This window comes from Giardia intestinalis, chromosome 5 (genome assembly GCF_000002435.2).
Source record: "Giardia intestinalis strain WB C6 chromosome 5, whole genome shotgun sequence".
Taxonomy (NCBI): domain Eukaryota; phylum Fornicata; order Diplomonadida; family Hexamitidae; genus Giardia; species Giardia duodenalis.
In genome coordinates, this window is record NC_051860.1 from 791,175 (window position 1) to 806,870 (window position 15,696).

Here is a 15,696-nt window from a genome sequence, read left to right on the forward strand (position 1 = left end):
TAATGGGTAATAGAGGGTGATAGTGTGATAGTGGAGTGTGATATGTACAAAGGCCAGTAATGGACTGTGCACTGCTTGTAAGACAGATAACAAGTACATATTCCAGAACAGGGCAGACAAGGTGACTCCTGGTGGGGAGTGCATCTTGTGCTCTGATATCAAGGGAGCGAATGGATATACGGGAGTGGCCAACTGTCTCAAGTGTACGGCACCAGGGAATGCAGGACCTGCCACGTGTAATACCTGTCAAGAGGGGTACTTCCTAAACAACAAGCTTTGTAAGCCATGCGAGGGGAACTGTGCCACCTGTGAGACATCGGCGACCCAGTGCACATCGTGTCCAGAGGGGAAGTACCTCAATGGGAATCAATGTACTGATAGCTGTGGTAATGATAAGTATGCTGATCCAGAGTCTGGAACGTGCATGGCATGTAGTACAATAACTGATTGCACGGCATGCAAGTACAATGCGACTGTCAGTAAGCCCCAGTGCACTAACTGTGGCAGTAAGAAGGTGAAGACGGCCATCGATGGCACCACAACGTGCGTTGATGTGAGCTCTGGATGCCAGGATGCTGATCACTTCAAGGCAGATGGTGATGCTGCGTGTGTCTTGTGCAGCGATACCAGCGGAGATAATGAGAACACAAATAAGGGACTGGAGGGCTGTAGTGCGTGCACAAAACCTAATAACAACCAACCACCCGCTTGTACCGGATGCTTACCCGGATATTACGATTCTGCGCCCGGCACCTTCAAGTGTAAGGCCTGTGCTCCCAACTGTGCCACCTGCACTCAAATTGGAGACGATAAGTGCTTGACCTGTAAGGAGGGGTTCTTCATGAAAGTCAGTGGCCCCGGTGAGTGCGTCCCTTGTAGTGATACAGCTAAGGATGGCATCGATGGATGTGCAACGTGCACCTTCTCTAGCTCGTTGACCTGCAACTCCTGTAAGGTGAACTACAAGCAGAGCGGTACCCCTTCAACTGGGGTCACATGCACCAGGACTTGTGAAGATGATACGGCCTGCGGGGGTACCTCTGGTGCCTGCGATGCCATGATAATTGATGATAAGGGCACCACAAAGCACTACTGTTCATACTGTGGGGATAGTTCACAAGCTCCTATAGATGGACTATGCACTAATAACAAAGAAAGTAATACTTGTACTAGTCATACATGTACATCATGTGCTGCTAACTACTTCCTCTATATGGGTGGCTGTTATAGCACTCAGAAGGCTCCTGGCAACTACATGTGCAAGACCGCAGGTAACAATGGGATATGCACAGAAGCGGCCAACAATAGGTACTTCGTAGTCCCAGAAGCAACCAATGCTCAACAGTCTGTCCTGGCATGTGGTAACCCCCTTGGCACACTGACAGGCACTGGTGATACTGCTAAGGCATACGTTGGGGTGGATGGCTGCTCCCAGTGCACAGCCCCAGCAGCTCCATCTGATGGTGGTATGACCCCCGCTGTGTGCACCTCTTGTGACAATAGTAAGAAGCCCAACCTGGCTGGGAGCGGGTGCTTCCCATGTGCCGTTGTTGGATGCTCGCACTGTGATATGGACAACAAGTGCTCCGCCTGCACAGAGGGGGGCAAGAGACCCAACAAGGAAGGGACAGCATGCTTTGAATGTAACGTGGAGGGGTGCGCTTATTGTAGTGGTGCTAATAAGTGTGAAGAGTGCAGCGATGGGTTCAAATTAGAGGGTGACAAGTGCGTGTCTTCTGGCACCAACAGGAGCGGGCTGTCTACTGGCGCCATCGCGGGCATCTCCGTCGCTGTGGTCGTCGTCGTGGGGGGCCTCGTGGGCTTCCTCTGCTGGTGGTTCCTCTGCAGGGGGAAGGCGTGACTTAGGTAGTGAATGCTGTACAATGTGTGATAATGGGTGATAGTATGATAGTGGTGTGTGGGGGTGATAGTGATAGTACGGGACTTCTCTTCATGGGCGGGTGCTACAAGACAGAGAGTCAGCCCGGCAGTGACATATGCACACAGGCTGAGGGAGGAGTGTGCACTGCTTGTAAGGCAGATAGTCAGTACATATTCCAGAATGGGGCAGAGAAGGTGACCCCTGGTGGGGAGTGCATACTGTGCTGGGATACTATAGATAGAAACGGGGTCATGGGAGTCAAGGACTGTCTCAAGTGTACGGCACCAGCTAATAACAAGGGGGCTGCCACGTGTACAGAATGCCAAGCAGGGTACGTTAAGGATAACGCTTCTAATACGTGTAAGAAGTGCGGAGAGGGCTGCTCCGAGTGCTCAGAGAGTGATCAGCAATCGTGTACTGCCTGCTTTGAAGGGAAGTTCCTGAAGGCTGACAGTAAGACTTGTGTAGAGGCTAATCAATGTGGTAATGATAAGTATGCAGACCCGACAACAGGCCAATGTAAGGCATGCACAGACACAAGTGTCAATGAATGTGCTACGTGTACATACAGCGACACTCTTCAGAAGCCGGTGTGCACTGGATGCGGGGGCCAAAAGCCGCTTCTCAAGCAAAAAGCTGATGGCACAGTAGAATGTGTTGATGATGGCGGCTGCCCTACTGGTGATACCCACTTCCTTGAACAATATCCAAAGGCTTGTGTCCCATGTGGTGATAATACACGAGGCGGCGTTGTCGGATGTAGCACCTGCACTGCAAAGGGAGGGTGCTCTGCCTGTTTAGCTGGGTATATAAAAGAGGGAAGTAGCGACCCAGTTACATGCACCCCCTGTCACGCCAACTGTGCTACATGCTCTGCTGCTGGCAAGGATAAGTGTGATACATGCAAGCCAGGGTACTTCATGAAAGGCAGTGGTCCTACTGGTGAGTGCGTTGCTTGTGACAGTGAAGCCGACAATGGCATCGAGGGCTGTGGTGCATGCACAAACGATGGCGGTGCTTTCAAGTGCACCGATTGCAAGCCCAACTATCGCAAGCAGAGCGATAGCAGTTCTGGCTCTGTTACATGTACAAAGGTGTGTGAAGATGATACTGCCTGCGGGGGCACTTCTGGTGCCTGCGATGCAATAGTGATTGATGCTAATGGAAAGGAGCTTCATTATTGTTCTTATTGTGGGGATAACAGTAAGGTACCAATTGATGGCATCTGTGCTACTGATAAGAAAGGTAATACTTGTAACAGTCATACATGTACACAGTGTGCTCAAGGGTACTTCTTATACATGAATGGCTGTTACAAGGTTGGTCAAGAACCAGGTAGTCATATGTGCAAGACAGCAGGTAATACTGGGATATGCACAGAAGCGGCCAACAATAGATACTTCGTAGTCCCAGAGGCAACCAATGCTCAGCAGTCTGTACTAGCATGTGGTAACCCATTAGGCACACTAATAGGTACTCAAGACAATGCTAAGGCATACGTGGGGGTCGAGGGCTGCTCCCAGTGTACAGCCCCAGTAGCTCTGACTGAGGCTGGTATGGCTGCCGCTACATGCACCTCCTGTGACAGTGATAAGAAGCCCAACAAGGATGGCACCGGGTGTGTGCTGTGCTCTGTGGGTGATTGCAAGAGCTGTGTGGTGGATGATGTGTGTGGGGAGTGTGTTGATGGGTACAGTCTAGACAGCAGTGGGACCTCCTGTGTGTCTATGAGTACCAACAGGAGCGGGCTCTCCACGGGGGCCATCGCGGGGATCTCCGTCGCTGTGGTCGTCGTCGTGGGGGGCCTCGTGGGCTTCCTCTGCTGGTGGTTCATATGTAGAGGGAAGGCATGACTCAGGTAGTGAATGCTATACAATGTGTGATAATGGGTGATAGTATGATAGTGGAGTGTGATATGCACAGCAGCCAGTAGTGGAGTGTGCACTGAGTGTAATACAAATAGTCAGTACATATTCCAGAACCCTGCTACAGCACCAGAGAAGGGTAGCGAGTGCATCCTGTGCTGGGATACCAAGGGAGCAGATGGATATACGGGAGTGGAGAACTGCGCCACATGTACAGCACCAAGCACCCCAACGGCTGCCACGTGTGATACCTGTCAAGATGGATACTATAAAGATGGTAACGGCGCATGTACCAAATGTCATACCGACTGCGAGACGTGTAATGGAGCTGATCAGAATGCGTGCACCTCTTGTAAGGATGGAAAGTATCTGAAAGGTGGAAATACGTGTTCATCTACATGTGAAGGAAACACTTACCCTGACCCTGTGACAAGGACATGCAAGGATTCTAGTATAGTAGATTGCACCACGTGTGAGTACAACCCGGCAACTGGGGGCCCAAAGTGCACAGCCTGTAACGGTAAGATAGTCAAGGAAGAGGCCGACGGGACGACAACGTGCGTCGAGGCAAATGGGTGCGCTCGAGATGGCCAAGCAGGCACGCACTTTCTGAGTGACAACAACGATAAGTGCATTCTGTGTAGCGATACAACAACAGGAACAGGAGCAAGTAACCAAGGAAAGGACAACTGTAAGACATGTACTAAGGCTGGTTCAGGACAAGCACCGGAATGTTCAGAGTGTCTGGATGGATTCTTCTTTGAAAAGTCATCAAAGACTTGTTCGGCTTGTCATCAGAACTGTGCTACGTGCTCTGAAGCTACGACAGAAAATAGGTGCGAGTCCTGCTATCCAGGATACTTCTTGGTTGTATCTGGTGCTGATAAAAAGTGTGTCCCATGCGATGATGCACAGAATCAAGGGATCGAGGGCTGTGCCGAGTGCACTGGTACTACAGGATCCCTCAAGTGCACAAAGTGCAAGCCTAACAGGAAGCTCGCTGGAAACGAGGGGGACCTCACATGCACAGAGAAGACCTGTGAAGATGATACTGCCTGCGGGGGGACATCTGGAGCCTGCGATGCCATAGTGATTGATGATCAGGGCAATGCAAAGCACTACTGTTCCTATTGTGGGGATAACAGTAAGGTACCAATTGATGGGAAGTGTGTTGATAGTGGTCAAAAGAATGGGAATACTTGTACCAGTCACATATGTACACAATGCACCAACAACTACTTCCTCTACATGGGAGGGTGTTATAAAGCAACAGAGGTGCCTGGTAGCTATATGTGCAAGACAGCAGATAATAAGGGGATATGCACAGAGGCGGCCAACAATAAGTACTTCATAGTCCCAGGGGCATCCAATCAGAATCAGTCTGTACTAGCATGTGGTAACCCCCTAGGCACACTAGTAGATACTAAGGCATACGTGGGGGTCGAGGGCTGCTCTCAGTGTACAGCCCCGACAGCTCTAACAACAGCTGGCATGACCGCTGCTGTGTGTACCTCTTGTGGTGAGAGTAAGAAGCCCAACAAGGATGGCACTGGGTGTGTGCTGTGCTCTGTGGGTGATTGCAAGAGCTGTGTGATGGATAATATATGTGGGGAGTGCAACAGTGGCTTCAGCATAGACAATGGTAAGTGCGTGTCCTCTGGCAGTAATAGGAGCGGGCTCTCCACGGGGGCCATCGCGGGGATCTCCGTGGCTGGTCTCGTTGGGCTTCTGTGTTAGTGATGACTACTGGCCCGGGGTGGGCATCCGCTGTCCATCCGCCCGGTGCTGCTACGTGCCCGTGGAGGTCTGGACGCCCGCTGCAACCAGGGTGGAGAGAGTCGGCGCTGCAGCACCCCCGCTGGGTCTCGCCGTGAGTGAGGGCAGAAGCTCTCGGGGGCCCCGGGGGCAATGCCTGATGTGCAGAGCAGTGGACAGCTCAGCCGTGGATTTAAAATAGCGCGTCGCTCGATGGCGCTCCCCGGCCTGCCGAAGCAGCGGGTGCTCGACTGCGTAGCATAGGCGCCGAACCACGCCTGCAGCCGTGGGAGGCCGGCGCAGCATGGGCGGTCCCTGCACCGGGTGGCTCGGACCCGCCACCCGGCCGTTGCGTGCAGGCACCGCCCACTCGGTCCGCTCGGCTGGCCTCTGCAAAAGACCGGCACACGGAGTGGCAGGACCTGTGCACCCCCGAGGGACAGGGGCTCGACTCGCCCTCTGAGGATCGCTCCGTGCCGACTCCGGGCCCGCCGTTCGACCACGCGGAGGCCGGGCATCCGGGAGCCTCCACAGCAGAGGTAGTGTGGCGGATCCTTGCTGATCCGGACACATTAAAAACTTGTATCCTCAGGGATTCACATGAGGGTTCTCATCCTTCTTCTTCTGCACGGTATTTTCTCAGAGTGCACCCAGGACAGCGACTGCGGGGGTGCGACCGGCGTCTGCAACGTCACGATCGGCGGCAAGAAGTACTGCTCCAAGTGCGACGGAGCGCGGGTCCCCGTCAACGGAGACTGCAGGCTGCTGAGCCTCTCGCGGGGTATATGCATAGTGCCCACGGGCAGCAACCCCACTCCGGGCTCCTGCTCGGGCTGCATCCGGGACTTCCTCTTCTACAGGGGCGGGTGCTACCGCACGGCATCCCTGATCAACGCCATATGCAAGGAGAAGCACATCGTCGAGGAGGGGATGTACTGCGGGGCATGCGCCATCGAGGGCGACGTCCCGATCGACGGGGTGTGCGTGCCGGCTGGGAGTGCTGCGGGGAACACGTGCAGTAAGGGCGTGTGCACAACATGCACAGGCGGCTACTTCCTCCACTACGGGTCGTGCTACAAGTTTGATAGTTCTCCAGGCAGCATTGTGTGTCCTAATCAATCTGACACCACTGGCTCTGTCTGCGGCTCTTGCGGATCGAAGTTCGTCAAGAACCCCAGTGCGAGCTCGTCTGCCACCTCCTGCCTCGCGTGCTACGGGCTGGACGGGACTCTCTTCTGCGAGCGCTGCCGGATGAACGTGCTCACGGGCGCAGACGCGAAGCCCACCCTCTGCACGCAGTGCCAAATAGGCTACGTGCCCGTCGACGGCCGGTGCCTCTCCAACTACTCCGCCCTGGCCGCGCTCGCCGGGTGCTCCGACCCCCGGGGCAACGGGCTCTGCGACGCGTGCTCCTCCGGCTTCATGCTCTTCTACGGGAGCTGCTACTCCGTCGACGGCCCCCTCGCCCAGGCCATCTGCGCGGCCGAGGACCAGATCTACGTCAACGGCCGGGTGCTCTGCAAGAGGTGCGCCCAGCCCGACCACTACCCCCTGAACGGCGTCTGCATCGGCCAGAGCTCGGACGGGACCGACGGACACACGTGCAGCGGCGGGTCGTGCACGGCCTGCAGCACCAAGCAGACCGCAGACGGTACCCCCGAGTTCTTCCTGTTCTACAGCGGCTGCTACGACATCACCCACCCCATCGGGAAGTCGATCTGCTCCGCTGTAGCTGATGGCGCCTGCACAGCATGCGCGTCCTCGGACTCCTCGAGTGTGATAACCATCACTGCAGATGGCCAGTCATCCAAGTGCCTCGCCTGCTGGGACGACACGGTGGGGGGAGTAGCCAACTGCGGGGGCTGCTCGCTCGCCAGTGATGGCCCCGCCAAGGTTGTGTGCACCAGGTGCTCGGACTCGACGGAGCCCGGCGAGGACAATACGTGCCCCCGAGCCCTCCCGCCCGCAACGCCTGAAGGGTGCGCCGTCCAGGGCTGCCAGGCGTGCTCGAAGGACTCTGCCACGACGTGCGACGCCTGCTTCGAGCCTCTCATCATGAAGGAGGACAAGACGAAGTGCTTCGGGAGCTGCCTGGCGCTGGGCCCGGGCTACTACAACGCCAGCGGGACCTGTGCGCGCTGCGTGGAGAACTGTCTCTCCTGCGTAGACGGGACCTCGTGCTCCCGGTGCGCAGACGGGTACTACCTCGAGGTGTCCGGCAGCGACTCCTCAACGGGGGCGTGCAGGCCGTGTGCCGCCGGGTGCTCCACGTGTAATAACGGCAGCAGCACGGGTTGCACGACGTGTCTCCTCGGATACTACATCGCGGCCGAGGGAAAAAGGCAACCTGGGCAGTGCGTGAAGTGTGACTCCGATGGAAACGGTTATGTGGGCGTCCAGCACTGCATTGTCTGCCGCAGCACCGTGGGGGACGGGGGAGCCAAGAACGTCGTCTGCCAGAAGTGCGAGGACGGGTATCTCAAGGAGACGGACCAGGGCAAGACCGTCTGCGAGGCGCCCCCGCCCACATGCACCGTGGAGCTGTGCGCTCTGTGCGTGGCCGACGACCCCAATAGATGCGAGCACTGCACGGCCGGCGCGTACCTCTGCCCGCGGACGGCGGCGTGCACGAAGGACTGCGCCAGCTGCGGCGGCTCGATGTACCCCGACGAGGACCTCGGGGAGTGCCAGCCGTGCGACATTGCGAACTGCCGGGTCTGCGCGACGGGGCTCAAGTGCGAGAGCTGCGCGGAGAACGCCGTCCCCATCTCCCCGGACGTCTACCACACGGCGTGCATGGGCTGCAGCGACACCGGGGGCATGGACGGCTGGGTGGGCCTCGCGGGGTGCACGACCTGCGAGCTGACCGACAAGGGCGGCGGGAGCGTCAACTGCCTCGACCCTGGCTACTACCGGCGGGGCGGGCTCGGCGGGGGAGCAATCGCCGCCATCGTCATCGTCGTCCTCCTCGTCCTGGCCGTCGCCGGCTTCCTCGTCTGGTGGTTCGTCTTCAGGAGGGGCGGCCGGCCCAGACGCGGCGGGACAAAGTACACGTCGCTCATGCGGGGCGAGTCCTACGACTACCGCCAGTCCCTGATATGACCCAGTAAACGGAGCCGTCAGAGCGGACGGCTTGCTCTGCAGCGACTTACAGGGGGCAGGCCAGGCAGCCGTGTCCAGGATGGGCGCGCCCGGCTGTCCCGGCAGAAGGAGGCGCCGGAAGTGCTCGGAGACGGTGTCCTCCGTGTGCTGCATGCAATCAGGAGGCAAGCACACTCTATTCTACGGCAGCTGCTACACGAGCACACCAGCACGGGACGGAAGCTTAGGTAGCCCTCTGTGCTCCGACACAGTCGGGTCCGGTGGATACAGGGGCGCCTCTGGTGTCCAAGCCGCGTGTCCCCCGTACGTGGCAAAACGGCATCGCCCTGTGTGCTAGGTGCTGCCACACAACAGAGAACAGAAGCGTTTATCCAACCGACCATCATGCCAGCTAAGGGACCCCGTACTTGTGTCAACGGATACTCACATCCTGCCACAAGACACGCCGCCCTACAGGTGTGGATGCTAGGGCCGGCACAGCTCGACCGGGCTTGCTATAGGTGCAGAGCAGGCCAGTACGAACTGGAGCATGCGACCATCTGCACAGAGTGTGCGAACAACTCCTGCGCCTGGGAGCGGTGCATGCGCCCTTGCTAGGGAGAGCTCGTCCCTCGAAGAGATCGCTTTGAGCGCACAAAGGACCAACCAAGGGGCGTGCACAGCCTGCTCCAACTCTGTAAAGCCCTTCCTGCTCTACGGCGGCTGCTCCGAGGACAGGCTCTACATCTGCTCAAGACCCTGCTCAGAAAGCGGGTCGAATGCTTGCGAACAGTGGAGCAGTGCTTCCGGGTGGATCTTCTCTAAGAATGCGGGAGCAATGGAGACCGATATCTGTGCGATGACGCTCCAAATGGGGGCATTTCTGGCTGTGCCACGTGTAGGTACAATAACGGTGTGACGTGTACGCGGTGCTCGGCGAGGCACCTCGGGGTGGATGGGAAGTCCTGCAGTGAGAGCTGCAGTGGAGACACTCAAGGAGTGTGCACAAAGGTAGCAGAGGGGAGCGAGTCAACTGAAGTGTCGTGCCGGTGCGTCTGCAGGATGGGCCTCTACAACAGCTCCGGAACCTGCACACCATGTACGGACTCGTGCGCTGTCTGCAAGGATGGCACACTAACCGGCTGTCAGCAGTGCAGCCCCGGCAAGATCCTGGAGTCGTTAGTCGTTGCAGACGATAATGCAAAGTGTGTAGATGAGTGCGCTGTTGGTGACGACTGTGCAGAGTGCGGCATCACCATCGATGGCAGCAGGTACTGCACGCGCTGCAAGGACTCGAATATATACCCTCTCAACGGGGTGTGTATTCCGAACACACAAAAAGACACGTACTGCACCAGCAAGGCAAATGGTGCTTGTACTACATGCTCAGGAGCGGCCTTCCTGATGAACGGGGGCTGCTACACAACGGAGCACTATCCAGGAAGCACTATCTGTGACAAACAGGCAGGCGGGAAGTGTGAGAAGACCAAGAAGGAGTACGGGATATCGGACGATGGAAAGCTGCTGGAGTGCGACCCGACATGTCTGGGGTGCACCGCCCCTGGCCCCGGCCACTGCACCAGGTGCCCCTCTGACAAGCTCCTGAAGAGGGCCTCAGGTGCCGCCACCGGGAGCTGCATTGACCCCAACGCCTGTGTAGACGGGTACTATGCAGACGGAGACGCGTGCCTGCCCTGCGCCACTCCGGGGTGCAAGGCCTGCGGGCATACCTCCTTCTGCACAGAGTGCGCGGGGGAGCTCTTCGTGAGCCTGGACGGGCGGTCGTGCCTGGGGGAGTGCAGCGGGGACAAGGTGGTGGGAGAGGTGCCCGGCGGCGTACGGAGGTGCTGGTGCGAGCGGGGCTTCCTGCCGGCGCTGGACAGATCCGAGTGTGTGCTCCCAACCGAGTGTCCCCCTGACATGCCGTTGTGTGCTGCCTGCGATACGTCGGGTAAGTGTCTCTCGTGTGCCGCCTCGAATCATAACATCCAGACAGATCAGCGGACGTGTGCAGAGGGGTGCGGCACCAGGGCCTCATCGAACCAGGGGGTGTGCATGTGCGAGCTCGACGCGGTTCTCACGAAGGACATCTGTGTCTCAGCCAAGGAGCTGGCCAAGAAGAGAACGGCGGCGATCGCAGGAGGGACAGTGGCCGGGGTCATTGTGATTGGGAGCTTGGTTGGCTTCCTATGCTGGTGGTTTCTCTACCGGGGCAAGCGAATTGGTGCCTCTTCGAGTACTGTGGGACTCGTTCAATCCAAGTCTATGTAACGCTCCCAAGAACTTGTTGATATACGTGTCTATGATAGGGCTATCCCCATATTGTGCTGAGCACCGTTCTCGGTGTCCTTCTACAGTGAACAACTTGATCTGCGTCCACGCTGTCTTGCTGTGGTGCTCTGTGTGGTACTTGTCAGTTGTGAATTCTCTGAGACTAGGATTGCTCTGCCTTAATGATCGTTCTTTGGATACTTGTCTGCTACTAGTCTATTCAGTGATCAAACCTCTTTCGATCCCTCTCTATGCTGAGCAGTCCTGGATTTGAACAAGGTAGTAGTTTAATTCATCTATAGACCCATCTGCAATGCCATAGATGGTCTGTGGCTACTTCTAAGGTAGAGCTTGTTTGCTGGACAATTCAGTTTAGGATACAGTGCCTTGCCTTTTGCGTGATCCAAGAAGGCAACCAAGCCACAGAGCGGTAATTCGACATATCGATCACTTCTTTACAGTTTGATATGCTGTCTGAACCAAGAGTGAACTATTATACCAATCAGATTTACAGAACACTAAGTTCCGATCATCACTGCTAGAAGAGTGGAACAGAAGTTAACAAAACTCGGGCACCTTATAGTTCGGAGAGCAAACGATGCTCCTCATCAACGAATACGGACCCAGGCTAGCTTTAGTAAGATTGCTTGATGTTGGAAGCACAATCTTATTACATGCAGCTGCCTCGATGAATGGCACTAAGCATATAGGAAGCTCCATATTCTTCTTGGAAAAGAATGCGGCAAATGCTAGTAAGACAGAGCGAGGAGCTCTAGCAAGGATGTCGCAAACTCTTTCGTCGATGTCGTAGCCGGACCAGACCTGTGCCCATAAATATCCCTCTGGAATTGGCGTCGCCTGACTGTCTTCTTCGTCTCCATCCCGGATATCGGCCTCCAGTGCTTTGTGCTGTTCAAGAACCTCTAACTCAAACTGCTTCTTGGCTGTAATAAGTTGGAATAGCTTTTGAGGTAAAATGGTGTTGATCTTTTCCGTCATGATGGCTCGCTTGAGGTGCACCTCTCGCAAGTCTTTGGGGCTGAGAGACAGATAATCAATGGAGATGTTCTTGGACAGAGTGCGAAGCTCATCCATCATCTGGCCGTACTCTTCTACCTCTGCATCAACCTCCATGAGATAGGCATAGTTCTTGTAAAATATGCGCATGGAGAGGTCGCGAAGGCGTGCGTTTCGTGTCGACATTTTTCAAAATTTATTCTTTACATCACCGCGCACAACGCCGAGTCTCTGCCGCTCTCTGTTTGATACATAGACTATACTGTCCTACCTTGGCATTAGCACAATCTAGCTATGACAACCACTAATCAGCTGCTTGATCGAATCCAGTCTCGTGCAGTTAAGAAAACACTCTTTTCCGAGATAAGTAAGAGCGAGCATCGTTTAACCACAGCTGCGTCTGCAGCTTACCAGCCGTCCTCATTTATGGACGCCAACGGATACAACTTTAATCCCTTCAAGAACACGAAAAGCTCTGATCCACCACCCAGTAACTGTTCACTCCCTAGTTTTTCTGCCACGGAATTAGAAGAGAAGGCTGTCAGATCAAAGACAAAACGCTTACTGAGTAAAGTTGAAGGCCATCTTCTCAAAGCCAAGGCGCGGAGCTTATCTAAGCCGTCTCCTGAAGAGCTCTCAAATACTCTTATGCAGACTGTCTCTGATGTACCCATATCTTCTGCTTTGGTGTCAAACTTATGCGGCATTGACATCCCAGTTAGGATAGCAGAAAAGCGTCTTGCGGTCAGTTGTGACGAAGGAATTGATCTCAAACCAGCTCTCTACGAACAAGTTAATCAGATACCTGGGAAGGAGGAACAGGGATCCACCACCAGACTCCAGAAGTATATGACTTACAAATACGATCCTCCCACAGAACTTAGCAGCGGTATTGACTTTATAGACAACAAAGTGCCGTTCTTAGTACATGAGCGACTAAGCACTGCTGCAAGTGGACGCTCTTGTAACAACATCGGTCATAGTAGCAAGCTTGATAAGCGATCGAGCATGTTAGGGATGGACTTAGCTACAGCAGGGCCAGAAGATCTCCGGGCATACTTTTCTCGGTCGTCCAGTCCCAAGATATCTGTTACATCAACAAACACCAATGTTGCCACACCTCGAAAGAGTCCTGGAGATAGCAGCAGTGTAAGATCTGCCGGGTCCAAACGGACGCCACTTCGACAAGAACGCTCTCATCTTCGTGACGCTCTTCTTGAGGCACCGAAGCAATTTCTCCCCGAGCAGACTCTTCAGAATTATGCAGACTATAAGACATCTGTTACTATTAACCAAATGCCCCATTTAGAGCAGGATGTTTTGGATCTCGAAACCACAGTCGAGCGGCGGAAGTTTGAAAGAGTTTTGCACTCTCCAGCAAAGCTCCAAGAAAAAGTGTTTCAGGTCAATCCGGAGCAAGTGATAGCTGCAGATTCTTGCAGATGTGATTGCCACACGTTGCCGCCGCACCAAATTGAGCTTCTACCCTATCTTCGCTGTCCCATGTGTCTGTGTAAAATACGGTCTGCTATGGAGAACGAACCAGAACCAGGGACGACTTCTCTTTATCAGCATCTAAAGAAGGCTGCCAGTATGAAGAATAAGAATATGCCTAGGAATCTTTTGCACAACTCAAAGACTAACGTAGATTCCTTAGTTTATCGAACAACTGTGTTGCCCCCAGAAGAAGACTCGGCCAGCACTGCCGCACACGACAATTCTACCAAGAGCCTTCTAAATGAACTGAGAGAGGAAAAAGAAGAAACTGCTCAATTCATAGGAAGTCCGCTTGGTGCCATTAATGTCTCTCCACAAGCAATCTCGCCACGGCTAGCACAACGTTTGATCAACAGGGGACTTAATAAGGTGACCACACGTAATGAAAAGCTTCTTAGAGCCGCACTACAGCAAGCGATTCTTGCCGATAAGCTTTGGACCGACAGACTCTTGATGGACATTTCCCCCGGTATAACCCCACAAGAGATTATAGACATTCTTCAGAAGCGTCGGTATGACCGGGCACCCTCTACTGTTGCAGTACCACTTATTCGAAAGACCGCCACGTATCGGAGCAAGGTTGCCAACGATGATCTTGACCACGATGATCTTTTGCTTTCCTCTACTCTTCCACTGATCCAAGACTATGATTTGCAGAGCAATTCGTTGATAGATAAGGGGCTTGAAGAATCAGAACATGGCACCATCAGAGATGGATTTTATGGTATGGATGAACACACAAACAAGGAATTTGAAGACTACACTCCCAATCCAACTGGAGCGCAGCCGCTGCGTCGCGTGAGGCTATCTGTTCCGGAATCAGTTAAGATACAATCACCAGCAGTACTACACATGCGAGATAGTATAGCTGATCCCACTGTACTTGATTCTCTTGGTGCACAGAAGCTTAAAGAGGCAAGAGCACATGAGGCTAATAAGGCGTTTATACCGAGGAGACAAAAGCCTAATGTCTCAAATGCCGAAGCATTGGCGAAGAAAGTGCTGTACTCACGGTCTCGTGAGCAGCGTGCATCTAAGAGCAAAGAGATTATTGCCGAAATGGCCAGCGCTATCAAAGAAACATCATCCACAGCACGTTCTCGAGGGTCTCTAACAGGCTCATATTACTTACCACCCAGCTCAAGTGTCCGCATGCGTCCAGAGGAGTTGGCCGAATTCCAAGCCAATGTGACGAATGGATTTAAGGTCCAATCTACTAAGAAGGAGTATGTATTTAGATTTAGTCTTGCGTGTCTTTCTGTTAACGAGTATATATCCCTTCATTCTGTCAAGTATTTTAAATATAGATCGGTGTGTGGCTCACTAAACCTTTTTGTATATCTTAGCGATACAACACTACAAGCTATCACAGAAGCATTTTACTTAGCAAAAAAGGTTGTAGATGTGGTGGTCGCAGGGGTTACCAACACACACGATCACTGCAACTCTCCAGGCCAGCCGAGCGTTTACAATTTGGCACAGAACAAAGACTTAGACTTAAATGTAGTGAACGGGGAATCTAAATCTGTAACCGATTCCATAGAGTTTACAGCCAAGACTCGCTTGTCAAAGGATACATTATTATCTACATCAGGTCATCTCAGCTTTTCGTGCCCCTGCAACGGGCTTTACTATGTAGCACTACATATAGATAACAAGGACATCATGTATGTGGATGAAAGAGACTACAAGCAACTGATGCTAACGCAGCGGAAGGAAAATGCTCCTACAGCTGTTTTGCACAACCTAATAGAGAGCCAGCTGAAACTGTCAGAGGATAGTGGCACAGTGTCAAAGTCTATGCGTAAGCCGCAAGCAATTTTATCCAATAGGCTGTCCCATAGTGACCGTGAGGAAGAGTCTACAGATGCCATTCCTCCTGTTCCTCCAAATGAACGTGAGCCTTCGCCTCAGCTTATGGAGCACGATCTCGCTCTCAGTGATCAAGACACGTCAGAATCTCGGCAGCACGCTGACGCTTCTAACCCACGGGCTGCAATTGCATCGGAATCGGTTTGCAGACGTACCCTAAGAACGGCCACGGACGATCACAAGCGCGACCTACCAGACGCTGACCAGTCCTTGCAGCATCATAGCGCTGAGGAGATGATGAATGAGACCCTTAGGTCAATTTACGCAGATAGCCGCCTTTCAGTAGATATCCAGAGAACGATAGTCCCAGAGGCCTCTAACGGCTATATAGAAAAGGCTCTTCCGGTGAAATCCGTTGTCACGGCAATCCACCGGGCACAGAGCCGGCTCCGTAAGCTGACTGGCCAAGCGACATAGACCACGGTCATCCAGAAGTAAAATCTTTTGGGTTCAATT

The 15,696-nt window shown here is 54.0% G+C and overlaps 6 protein-coding genes and 3 pseudogenes across 6 annotated transcripts; 7 read left to right on the forward strand and 2 right to left on the reverse strand.

The window, feature by feature from the left end:
* Positions 1-31: 31 nt before the first annotated feature.
* Positions 32-1,861, forward strand: GL50803_0050037 (pVSP; annotated as a pseudogene; the record flags this gene model as incomplete).
* A 5-nt stretch (positions 1,862-1,866) lies between these two features.
* On the forward strand, positions 1,867-3,735 carry GL50803_0050038 (pVSP; annotated as a pseudogene; the record flags this gene model as incomplete).
* Positions 3,736-3,786: 51 nt separating this feature from the next.
* Positions 3,787-5,484, forward strand: GL50803_0050039 (High cysteine protein; annotated as a pseudogene; the record flags this gene model as incomplete).
* A 51-nt stretch (positions 5,485-5,535) lies between these two features.
* Positions 5,536-6,075, reverse strand: GL50803_00d60176 (uncharacterized protein; the record flags this gene model as incomplete). Its single annotated transcript, XM_038046458.1, has 1 exon — positions 5,536-6,075. One exon carries the CDS (start codon positions 6,073-6,075, stop codon positions 5,536-5,538), a length of 540 nt encoding a protein of 179 aa, XP_037902147.1.
* Positions 6,076-6,102: 27 nt separating this feature from the next.
* On the forward strand, positions 6,103-8,604 carry GL50803_0087706 (High cysteine membrane protein Group 3; the record flags this gene model as incomplete). Its single annotated transcript, XM_001705075.2, has 1 exon — positions 6,103-8,604. One exon carries the CDS (start codon positions 6,103-6,105, stop codon positions 8,602-8,604), a length of 2,502 nt encoding a protein of 833 aa, XP_001705127.2.
* Positions 8,605-9,133: 529 nt separating this feature from the next.
* GL50803_00116574 (uncharacterized protein) lies at positions 9,134-9,502 on the forward strand (the record flags this gene model as incomplete). The annotated part of the gene is made up of 1 exon (XM_038045687.1): positions 9,134-9,502. One exon carries the CDS (start codon positions 9,134-9,136, stop codon positions 9,500-9,502), a length of 369 nt encoding a protein of 122 aa, XP_037902148.1.
* A 143-nt stretch (positions 9,503-9,645) lies between these two features.
* Positions 9,646-10,854, forward strand: GL50803_0050041 (High cysteine membrane protein Group 4; the record flags this gene model as incomplete). Its single annotated transcript, XM_038046127.1, has 1 exon — positions 9,646-10,854. One exon carries the CDS (start codon positions 9,646-9,648, stop codon positions 10,852-10,854), a length of 1,209 nt encoding a protein of 402 aa, XP_037902149.1.
* A 558-nt stretch (positions 10,855-11,412) lies between these two features.
* GL50803_002338 (uncharacterized protein) lies at positions 11,413-12,057 on the reverse strand (the record flags this gene model as incomplete). Its single annotated transcript, XM_001705077.1, has 1 exon — positions 11,413-12,057. The coding sequence occupies one exon, from the start codon at positions 12,055-12,057 to the stop codon at positions 11,413-11,415; it is 645 nt and encodes a 214-aa protein (XP_001705129.1).
* A 108-nt stretch (positions 12,058-12,165) lies between these two features.
* Positions 12,166-15,657, forward strand: GL50803_0021198 (uncharacterized protein; the record flags this gene model as incomplete). The annotated part of the gene is made up of 1 exon (XM_001705078.1): positions 12,166-15,657. One exon carries the CDS (start codon positions 12,166-12,168, stop codon positions 15,655-15,657), a length of 3,492 nt encoding a protein of 1,163 aa, XP_001705130.1.
* Between the last annotated feature and the right edge of the window lie 39 nt (positions 15,658-15,696).